This window comes from Rhipicephalus sanguineus, chromosome 10 (genome assembly GCF_013339695.2).
Source record: "Rhipicephalus sanguineus isolate Rsan-2018 chromosome 10, BIME_Rsan_1.4, whole genome shotgun sequence".
In the NCBI taxonomy this organism is placed as follows: Eukaryota; Metazoa; Arthropoda; class Arachnida; order Ixodida; family Ixodidae; genus Rhipicephalus; species Rhipicephalus sanguineus.
In genome coordinates this window covers 10,354,136-10,365,734 of record NC_051185.1, presented here as the reverse complement: position 1 = coordinate 10,365,734, position 11,599 = coordinate 10,354,136, and the positions used below count along the sequence as shown (strand labels likewise).

At 46.9% G+C, this 11,599-nt stretch overlaps 1 protein-coding gene across 1 annotated transcript; it reads left to right on the top strand.

Moving 5' to 3' along the window:
- Positions 1-4,717: 4,717 nt before the first annotated feature.
- On the top strand, positions 4,718-8,716 carry LOC119372336 (uncharacterized protein K02A2.6-like). Its single transcript, XM_037642808.1, has one exon. The coding sequence runs from the start codon at positions 4,718-4,720 to the stop codon at positions 8,714-8,716; it is 3,999 nt and encodes a 1,332-aa protein (XP_037498736.1).
- The last annotated feature ends 2,883 nt before the right edge of the window (positions 8,717-11,599 follow it).

Sequence of the window (11,599 nt, the reverse complement as noted above, 5' to 3'; positions counted from 1 at the left end):
TCATCACTGTACATTCTAGTAATTTATTAGGCTGCTAAATGAATAATGGGCGTCATTATGAGTATAAAAGTTTTTACAACTTGCGTGAAAAGTCAATACCTTTGATGCACTCGTTTTGTGGCTGAAGTAAATGTCACATGAAAAGGTGCACTAAAGTTTTCTTGCAGGGTTTCGAACAGGCATTAAGAGCACCTTGCACCGGAATGTTATCGACGCGATGTCAATAGCAGACTAGAAAAAGTGCATTTCCTTCTTCTTTTTCAACTTTTTATCCAATATAGATTGATCGTTCCGTTGTGAACAGTAACGTTTATTGCGACAGGGACACTCTCGGCGGATTTTTGCCGTCGCATGTGTATATATATATATATATATATATATATATATATATATATATATATATATATATATATATATATATATATAGGCACAAAGGAAAACAAAGCAGAAGAAAAAATTCCGAAGTACCCGACAGGGGATTCGAACCAGCGACCCCTCGCTCCCCAGCGTGCTGCGTTAGACAACTCAACCACACGCCATGCATGCTCCGGCGAAATAACGGTGAGCTATTTATGTTCCCCATTTACCGCTGGTGGTACGCAGATCTCGGAGGAGCTTGAGTGTATTTTCTATTACGCAACGCTCCTGCATTTTCTTTCCATTTGAAAAGTGCCCTTGAGACGCACACGACAAAGTGGTTCCTTTCTGTACCCACTCGTGATGTGGTCCCTTTCTGTACCCACTCGAGACGCCCCGTATGGCAGGAGACGCAGAGGGGTCACTCCACGCGCCGCATTTTAAAGAAAAATAAATGTCTAAGAGTGTCTGATTCTCCATTGTCGACACGCAGTCTTGGCCAGTCCCCCAGACTGGGTATGTGCCATAATTTTGAGGAAACAAACAAACAATGTTGACACTTGCAGCGCACCGCTCAAGCAAAAAGAAGTAACAACTGTGACAGTTGTTTTCACGCTTGTCCTGTGTACACCTTTGCATTCATTTCGGGCGTCCTTCTTTGTGCTTCAGCGGCGCGTTGCACCTGACCACCTACCACTTATGCAGAGTAATGAATAGCACACTCTTAATGATGTCCTGGTTAAATGCTGGCTATATCCACGAAACCGGACCAAATATTTCCGGTTTCCTGGCTATATCCAGAACTTTAAGCGGGACCTAATTAAGAATGCAAGACAGGTATTGTAAAAAGCAAGAGCAATGTCAAATTGTTTGTGACGCCTTTTTAACATATTTAAAACGTTGTAACGTCCTGCGGATAAAAAAAAAACGGAAAATTGAATTTTTTTTTTACGGCATAAAGTAATGAGGTTGGAAGCGAATGGTTCTACATAGTTTATTATGGGATGAGGAGCTGTGATTAATAAAAATGAATAAAAGTGTATGGATTATTAGAACTTAAAAATAGGCACGAATGATGCACGACATAATGTCACAGTTAGGTAGGAAGTTGAAAAGTTCAACCACAAGCACACTTTCAGTATTTTGAGCGCACACCGTGCACACAGAAAAACCGACGCAGTATTTGCTGCCTTCGTTGCGACATCCGAAAAATGCCACTGCCCAATAGCAATGAATATTTCTTCATGCTGCCTTATACGAAGCCTGTTCGGTTAACTGTAGTTACAACGCTTAGAGGCTGCCGAATATTTTGCACTCGTTTTCCCATCGGCACGCTTACTTTTCAGTTAAGAACGCTACCACAACATTCCTTTGATGATAAGGTTAAACTGTTTGAGCGAGTTGGTGAGTCGTCATGAATTGGTGATGCGCGAAAGGGACGCTAACACAACAAAATACACACGAACCCAGCGCAGACTATGTTGGTTAGGCTCGCTTACAAGACAAAAAATGTTAAAACTGGAAAGCCGGCTGTTTAAATTGATAAGGTTTTGTCGATACAGGCGAATACATCGAAGTCAGTTGTTTTTGTTTTCACATTTCTGTGTAACCACACTCAAAAGGTATCACGTTTAACTTCAACATACTCGTACAATAGAGCGATATAATTATACATTTGAAATACATTTAACGTGTGGTTTTTGGTGATTACGTAGAAACGGCCTTTCGGGCGTAGCAATTTATCGACACTTGGGTTGGATGGGTCGCTCAGCATTTTTATACCAAACGCGAAATTTATGAAAAATGACATATACGTCAGAACACGTTGTATTTATCATGCTTTGAAGGCAAAAAAATAGTTCGCAGTAAGTACTATAGCCTTATTTTTTTTAATCAAAACTGCATGCCATTCGGAATTCTAAAAGCGCTTCAAATGAAAATGCATGTTTTTTTCACGCCTGTACATATTTCTGAAATCTTGAAGTATTCGCTGATACGGTAATGTTTGTTGTTAGTTTTTTTTTTTTTTTTTGGTGGTTAATGCAAAAAAGTACAAGCAAAACGTTAACTTACCTCAGTGGTTCGGCAGTCTGAAGTTCGAACGCTGCGAAGGCGTCCACAACAATGTCGAAACTTGCGAGCACGTTGCGATCTTCAAGAACGGAAAAAAAAGTTTGCTTCTTCCGTGTTTAGTTCGTGAATGCGTGGACACTTTTACGAAGATTACTCTGCAACTGGGGCAAAACTACCGCAATGCAACGTTGAGCACAATTTTCACAACACTTTAGTAACGTACCGCAATTTTTCTGACAGCACTTCATACAACTGTAGCAGAGGAAACACCGCCTTCGGAAAGTGCACTATAGTTGGAAGTCAGAAAAAACATACGAGCGTTGTCTTCCATTGCTGGTTCGTAAGCTTGCTTTCCTCATGTTGACTCCATGGAGCAGCACGACAGGCTTCACGCTGAGTCCAGGAAAGGTCGGCGATGATGCTTCAGCCGCATTTAAATAGGGAACCCGGGATTTCGTCGTGAAAAATCACTCTTTCATTCAAATCGAGTTATAAGTGTGCCTGTTGCATGGTGAGACTGACGCACCAACGCACACACATGCCGTTCTGTGTATTCCTTGCTGAGTGCAAAAAACCGGGGAGCTAGGTATCAAACTGTTCGCACTGGAAGAAAAGTGCGCCATGATAGCATACGTACGCGCAGCACGTTTGCGCAGATCATAGTACGCCGCATTCCGACAAAGTATGGACGATAAGAACTGCGGCGAAATTTGCTCCAAGAGACACCGATAACAGTTTCCGAACTTGAGTCGGCAAACTTCACTCCGTATCGGCCTTTGCAACGGGGATATCGCTTCTCACAAAAAAAGCGATGCCAAGTGGCGCCGGACTTGGGTCCAGAGAAGGAATCCACGGCGCAGGTGGCGGGGGTGGAATATCGCGTGCCGACCGCGGTGCGAACGCCGCGCGCTCTGAATGAGCCGGAGTTTGCGGCTGTACCCCGGCGTGCTGAGAGGGCAGAGAGCGAGAGGAGGCGTGACGGGAGGCACCGGAAACCGGAACTCCGATGTGACGTCACAATGATGGACTCCCAGAGCACGTCGCGTCTTCCCTCCTCCTCCCCTACAGGGCTCCCCTTTCTCCCCATAGTTCCCCTTTCTCTCTTTGTATTTTTCGTTACCTCCCTGCCTTTCCGCATTACATTTTTCTCTCTCTCTCTCTCTTTTCGTTCACCGACCTCTCCTCATCCCCTTGCTCCTCTCCTCCTTCCTCACTTCCCTCGCAACTTCCCGGCGGGATTCTCCCCCTTTTTTTATTCCCTTCTTTCGCCATCGCGTCGTTGACTTCAGCGAGGTTGTTGCGCGACGCACGATGTGGAGTCTGACGCGCCGTGCGTGAAGGAATGTTGTCGAAACCTCTGCACTGCCTGAAGGGTTGACGTTCCAACGATTCTTAGGCTTTACTAAGCTTTTTTTTTTTGGTAAATTGCCGAGTTATGGGTGCCAGAAGAGGAGCTCTTCCCCTCGGACCGAGCATCACAACCTCGGGTACTTACCTCTGAACCTGTTATAGGAGTCAGGACGCTCAGTAGACTGCGTTGCAAATCATTGTGCGTCTGGGACTTTACGGGTACATTGTTCAATCTCGTTAGCTCGCTCCGCGGTGATTCGCCGACTCTGTGATGTTTCTTTTTGAAACATTATTATTATTATTATTATTATTATTATTATTATTATTATTATTATTATTATTATTATTATTATTATTATTATTATTATTATTATTATTTTCAGCATTCAGTAAAAAAGGCGTCTTGGACGCCTCTGTTAGTGAACGCTGTTACTGAATGCGCCTCTTAAAAAAAAGACCGACACACGCATATTATTAAGACCACGAATCATGTGGCACATACAGGATTAATCTTGCACTTTTTTTAATGCTAGCGAACTATATTGACAATCTGCTCCTTTTTTTTTTACTGCTATAACGTACTGATTCGCCTTGTTACACTTTTATTTTGTAAAAGTGTTGTGTTCGATGCACTCCCTGTGTCACGAGCGAGCCCCGCGAAGGACCGGATGCTGAAACTACTTCCAGATGTTGACTCCTCTCCTTCCCCCGCTCGGCTCAAAACGAGCCACCGATCGTTTCCCCCGGCAGTTCGGCTGCCGCCTCCATCCGAGTAGGAATAAACTTGTTTTTAACCGTTCGAGGCTGTCTACGCTTTTTGAGACTACCGCGACCCACGCGTACGTCTATGGGCCGACGACAACACCGGACATAACAGTGGCGACGAGGAAGTGGATTTGGACCTACGCTACGCAACGATATTGACAAGCTACAAGCTATGGCTACGCACGGGCTCCCAAATCGGCTACCCGAATTCAACGGCTCATCATGGTCATCATGGTTTGGACGCCTGCAATTTTACTTCGAGGCTAACAACATCACTGATGCAGCAATGAAGAGAGCCAACCTGCTAACGCTTTGTGGGGAGCAGACATACGACACAGTCTGTGCCCTGATTCAGCCACGCACTCCAGCAACCGTTGACTACGACGACATCGTAGCAGCGCTACAAGAACACTATGACCCAAGGCCATCGGAGGTCTACTGTCGAGCCCGCTTCCAACGGCGAGACCAACTGGAAGGCGAAAAAGTGGCCGAATACGTAGCGGCTCTCAAAAAGCTCGCTGCTGACTGCAATTTCGGGACGTTGACCGCGACAACTTCAGCTACTGCGCAGGAGGGAGGATCGACTGCCACACCTGCTAACACCACTATGCTCCCCTTGGACGTTATGTTGCGTGACCGTTTTGTGTGCGGACTGCGTGACGAAGGCCTACAACAACGCCTGTTCGCGGAGACGGGTCTCACCTTCTCCAAAGCCTACAACATCGCCCAACGAGCGGAGAGCGCCGGTCACCAGCAGAGGGATATTCGACGGAACGTCGAGCCGGTGCATCACACCAGTGAGCAGTCAGGTCATTCCACGTCTAAGGCGAAATCAAGCAAAAAGACACAGCGCTGTTGGCGATGCGACGACATGCACGATCCCCAGGTATGTCGATACAAGACAGCGACCTGCAATTTTTGCCACAAACTGGGACACATTGAAAAGGCATGCATCACGAAGCGCAAACAGCTCCGACCGAAGACTTCAGTGCAACGGAACAACAATGTCAACGCACAGGAGGGCCAGACGCAAGATAAAAGCCGAACAGCACTAACGTCATCGGCACTATATGACTTGAACGCCGTTGTGAACCTCGGCACGAGACCGAAGATTACGACTGAAATCTTGGTACACCAGCGCCCTATCAGGTTTGAGGTGGATTCCGGAGCAGCATGTACGCTCATCAGCGAGGACACTTTTCGCGCCACTTGGCGTGAGAACGCACCAGCTCTCCAGCAAGACGACACGCAGCTGAGAACGTGGTCCGGACATTCTCTTCCACTACTGGGCTGTGCCAACGTAGACGTGTACTACAACGGTCAGACCCATCAGCTCCCCTTGCTAGTCGTTCACGGTTCTGGATCAAGCCTTTTAGGACGAAATTGGTTCACCCCTCTTGGAGTGGTCATTGGCGGAGTTCACCACACACCCAGCTATCCGTCAGTGGAGGAGCTTCAAAATAAGTACAAAGTGGTTTTCTCCGAAGACATACCTGGAAGCAACGGACCTCCAGTCACACTGGAGCTTCGGGAGGATGCGACGCCGAAATTTTTGAAAGCTAGGTCGGTGCCTTTCGCCCTACGAACGTCAGTCGAGAATGAGCTTGACCGACTGCAGGAACAAGGGATCATCGAACCGACGCAACATTCGGAATGGGCTACACCACTCGTTGTCGTCCGAAAGAAGAACGGTACCCTACGCCTCTGCGGAGACTACCGGAGCACTGTCAACCTGGCGACAAAAGCATCTTCCTACCCACTGCCGACACCGGAAGAGGTTTTTAGCACGCTTCGTGGTGGAAAAATCTTCAGCACCCTGGACTTGACACAAGCCTACCAGCAGCTGAAGGTGAGCGAATCAACGTCTGAACTGCTCACGATAAACACCATTAAGGGTCTCTACAAAGTTAAAAGGCTACCATTCGGAATATCTGCTGCGCCAGCAATCTTCCAGAAATTTATGGAGTCTACACTTAGCGGGATCCCTGGCGTTTGCGTCTACTTGGACGATGTTATTGTCGGTGGCGCTTCCTATGAAGAGCACACAGAACGCTTGGAGCTCATTTTGGAAAAGCTATCAAATGCTAACTTGCGCATCAGCAAAGAAAAATGTGTTTTTGCGGTGCCTGAAGTGAAGTTTCTTGGACATCAAATTGACGCGCAGGGTATCCATCCCACTGAAGACAAAGTGCGAGCAATTACTGAAGCACGAGCGCCTACTAACAAGCAAGAACTGCAGTCGTTCTTAGGGCTATTGACGTTCTACGACCGGTTCCTAGAACATCGAGCTACAGTGGCCAACGATCTATACCAGCTCCTGCAGAAAGAAGTCCCATGGACTTGGTCGCCACGCCACCAAAAGTCATTTGTTGCCCTTAAGCAACTACTTCGTAAGTCTACAGTTCTGCGACACTACGACGAAAGGAGACCCCTACTGCTAGCCTGTGACGCATCATCATACGGAGTGGGAGCAGTCCTCTCCCAAGCTGACGACCAGGGACGGGAAGCCCCGATCGCTTTCGCATCGCGCACCCTATCGCAGGCAGAGAGGAATTATTCCCAGCTAGATAAAGAGGGACTTGCCATCGTCTACGCAGCAGATCACTTTCGGCAGTACATCACGGGCAGAAAAGTGACATTCATAACAGATCACCGGCCCTTATTGGGTATTATGGGTCCCCAGAAGCCAATGCCACAGACTTTGTCGCCGCGAATGACACGATGGTGCATCAAGATGTCGTCGTACGATTACGAACTCGTACATCGCACAGGGAAGAAACACCAGAACGCCGACGCACTAAGCCGCCTGCCGCTAGACACCACAATAGATGAACCACCCCCGCCGGGTGATATACTCATGTTCGAGGCGCTGCCGAACCCTCCGCTAACAGCTGACACGGTAGCAGCGTCAACGCAGGAGTGCACTGTCTTGAAGGAAGTCTACGCAGCTATACAAGAAGGCAACGTGCAGAAGCTAAAGGGTGAACACTTCAACGCTTACCGCAAGCGAGCTGCGGAGTTGAGCACTCATCGCGGTTGCGTCACCTTGGGATCAAGAGTTGTAATTCCGGCGGCACTTCGCGAACAGGCCATGTCGCTTGTCCACGCAGGTCATCGAGGCATTGTTGCCATGAAAAAGTGTGCCAGAAGTTACATGTGGTGGCCGGGTATCGACGGTGATATAGAATCGACAGTTAAAGATTGCCAGCCTTGCCAATGCAACCACAGAAGTCCGCCAAGAGCCCCTATTCCTGAATGGGAAAGACCAGACGCGCCTTGGCACACCCTGCATATTGATTTTGCTGGACCTATCGAAGGGTGCTCATTCCTGGTTGTTGTAGACGCATACACCAAGTGGCTTGAGGTAAAACAAATGGCTACAACGACATCGGCAGCAGTTATTGACACTCTGCGGTCGTTGTTTGCAACGTTCGGTCTACCGCGCAAGGTGGTCTCGGACAACGGCACTCCATTTGTGTCAACGGAGATTCTCAAGTTCTACAGCGACAACGGCGTCTCGTCTGTTACATCAGCTCCCTACCACCCGGCAACGAACGGACAAGCCGAGCGCTACGTGGCTGAGCTAAAACGCGCCCTTACTAAAGATCAGACTGGGACAATGCAACGCCGCATCGCGCGCTTTCTCTTCAGACAGCACAACACTGTTCAAAGCACCACTGATCAAACGCCAGCGAAATTGATGTTCGGACGAGAAATGAGAACCCAGCTGACAGCAATTGTCCCGGAGCCCTCAGCGAAAACACCGTCGGAGGAAGAAAAGCTCCCGCCTAGCAGAAGAATTGAAAGTGGACAGCGCATATACGCCCGCCAGTTCCACAGAAAGCCCGGCTGGGTTGAAGCGACGGCACTCAAACGCATAGGTTTGCGGTCATGGCTCGTCGACATCGGCGGAAAGGCCACACGCCGCCACCTTAATCAGCTACGTCGTTCAGGTAATTTGCCAAGGGAACCTCCCATTCAAGCAGCCACCTCGACGGAAGCTTCGTCCCACTTAGCCTGGCATCTCGCACCAGATGAATCGGCGCCACCGCCCGCCGGCCCTGAACACAAGAGAAACGACACCCAGCGAGCGGAGGCTTCTCTTCCTAGTGCGTCCAGAGCGTCCACGCGCCCACGGCGGCCCCCAGATCGCTTCCAAGCGACAATCTAAGGAGGGAGGAGATGTTGTGTTCGATGCACTCCCTGTGTCACGAGCGAGCCCCGCGAAGGACCGGATGCTGAAACTACTTCCAGATGTTGACTCCTCTCCTTCCCGCGCTCGGCTCAAAACGAGCCACCGATCGTTTCCCCCGGCAGTTCGGCTGCCGCCTCCATCCGAGTAGGAATAAACTTGTTTTTAACCGTTCGAGGCTGTCTACGCTTTTTGAGACTACCGCGACCCACGCGTACGTCTATGGGCCGACGACAACACCGGACATAACAAAAAGGAAAGAAACATATCTTTTAAATCTAATTTTTCCTGAAAAAGTACTGAAAAATATTTAGAGTGATAGAAATGTTTTCGAAAGTATTGCATCTATATTCTGCCAGAGCGATCTATCTCATATCCCAAAACGAGGCGAAGAGATTCATCGCGTAGCGATGATGCGCTTTACTCAGAAACCTTCGGGATGATGCAGATTCGTGGAAGTGGTCGGTTCGACAATTGACCCTGATTCGGGGCAGATATGAGGCTAAAGGGCAGGGTAGGAAGATGATTGAGCGAGTTTTGATAAACATACTCCAAAGTGCTATCTTATAGAGCAGCCTTAAGCTCCCAAGAAGGCTCTCGACGCGTGATTGCATGTCTGCGAAGATGTCAGCTAATGGAATTCAGCGGTGGCCGAAAAAGCTTTTTCATGTCCCAGAAAAGCGTGTAGAGACGCTTATCCGTAACCCGGATAGCCGCAAGAGCTTAGATAAAACGTTGGTTAGAGCTTAACTCGAATACTCCCAGTTCTTTAAACGACGAGAACACTTACGTTGTCGCCTGAGATTAACATCGAAAAGTGAAGATGTCGCCGGGGCCCATGCTCTAATCCTTTGTTGATTTATATACATTAAGTTTTCAGGCGAAAGCCTTAAATGCCTCATCAAATGCGAAATTTGACCGTCGGTGTCCTGTGTAGGCGTCCCGCGTCGTCGGGGGACGAATGATGCAAAAAAGTCATCACGTGATGACGTCACAATATGACGTCACGATGACGTCACAGATCGCCAAAATTTGTGACGTTATTAAGTCATTATTAAGTATTATTACGTGACGTAGCGTCACCTGACATCGTAGCTTGGTCAAAGGTGGTCCGACGATGGGGGCAATGCAAAACAAGATGAGGTGCCTCCGATCTTGGAGGCAGTGCAAAACCGCGTTAGGTGCAGAAAGCTTTCGGAGGGTGGCAGGGCAGGATCAATACATCGACTGAGGAGAAACATAGGACGGCTTTCGTCTTCGAGTCGTCTTAAGTGAATGCATAAGGGACCGTGTGAGTTTTTTGAAGATGACGTACATGCGAGCTGACTGACTAAAGAACCGTTGAATAGAGCATTGTCTAAGATCTGCAGTGTAGAAGTTGTCTTATTGAAAAAAGCAAATAAGATGAGAACCTATAATAATCTAGCCTAAATGAACGATCACAATAATCTCCTGTTTGCTCTCTAAACGAGTCGACTGGAAATCGTAATAGAACTTTATATGATCAATATCCGTGATTTATACCTTGGCTGAAATAATTGAACGTAAATATTAATATGCCGTAATTGCCGCAGTTTTTTTTTCCTTCTGTTCTACGCAACTGCATATTTTGTGTAGCTGCATGTTACTAATTTATTTATTGGTTTTAAACGTTTCAAGAGAAAGATAGGGAGGGAGGGAACTTCACAAAAACGTTTTCAGCAAATAGTCCTACCTTCTATGTACTCTGTGACGAATCAAGCAACAGTTGCGCTCCCCGTGAAGGTAATAATAATTCGAGTAATTGATACTGTGTAAGTTTAACGGAGCTTTGTTATATATAACACAATACCCCCCAAACATATGAAAGTTAAAATAACGTACAGAAATTACGTTGAGGAAATTATAGGCACCCATGTCATTAGCAGCCTAAAATTTTTTGTTTGCTGTGGATAATTTTTTACGTTTGTGTCGTTATGCTTAGAAACTCTAGATATTTGGTTTGAATTAAGTTAGGTACGAGGCGTATAGTTGAAGGAATCGGACGAATTGCTACTGTTGATAAATCACGCAGATGTGAATGCATAAATTATCTAATAGTTTTTTATGATGCACAAAAAATTATGGCAGCTTTGCATTATTTGTGCCAACCTTCAAGGAACAGCGGAGCTGGGTGGCTTTCCTTCTTTCTCTCTATTGCTTTTCTTTCTTTCTTCTTTCCCTTTCTCTCTGTTTCTTGTATACTTTTTTGTACGTGTTTCCTTCTATTTCTTTCTGTCTCACTCTATTTATTTCGGTGTCTCGCTTTTTCTATATTTCTTTCTCTCCCCTCTCTTTCTTTCTTTCTTTCTTTCTTTCTCCCTCTCCATGTATCGCTTGCTTTTTTTCAATCCCTTTCTCTCTCTTTCTTTGTTTCTCTCTCTGTCTGTTTTTCGCCTTTTTATCTTTTTATGTCTTTGTCCCCTTTATTTATCTCTGTTTTTCTCATCTTTCTTTCTATCGCTTTCTTTCTGTCTTTCGTTCGCTCACTTTTTCACGTGTTCGTTTTCGTTTGAAACTGGCGCCTGCTGTGCACGGTAGTGGGGCTTGCCCAATTCCTGTGGCGCATACCAACCGGAGGAGTTTTGGACGTCGGTACACAAGTTAGCTTCACTGTAAAGCGAATGACGAGAACGCGTGCCGGTTCACGATGATGATAGTTCTTTTTTTTTTTTTTTGCGACGGAGCGCGAGTTACCGACAGTTTAAATAGCTTCGTCGTGAACACTGTACGTTTATTTGACCTTCAATACAGGAAATTTCATTTGGTCCTGGAAGCGGCAGCGCAGGCTACAGGAGAAGCAGTGGCAATGCCACGGTCTTCAAGGAAAGGAAAGTTGCAAAA

Coding starts and splice junctions, on each gene's coding strand:
- LOC119372336 (XM_037642808.1), top strand. CDS start 4,718: ATGGCTACGCACGGGCTCCCAAATCGGCTACCCGAATTCAACGGCTCA.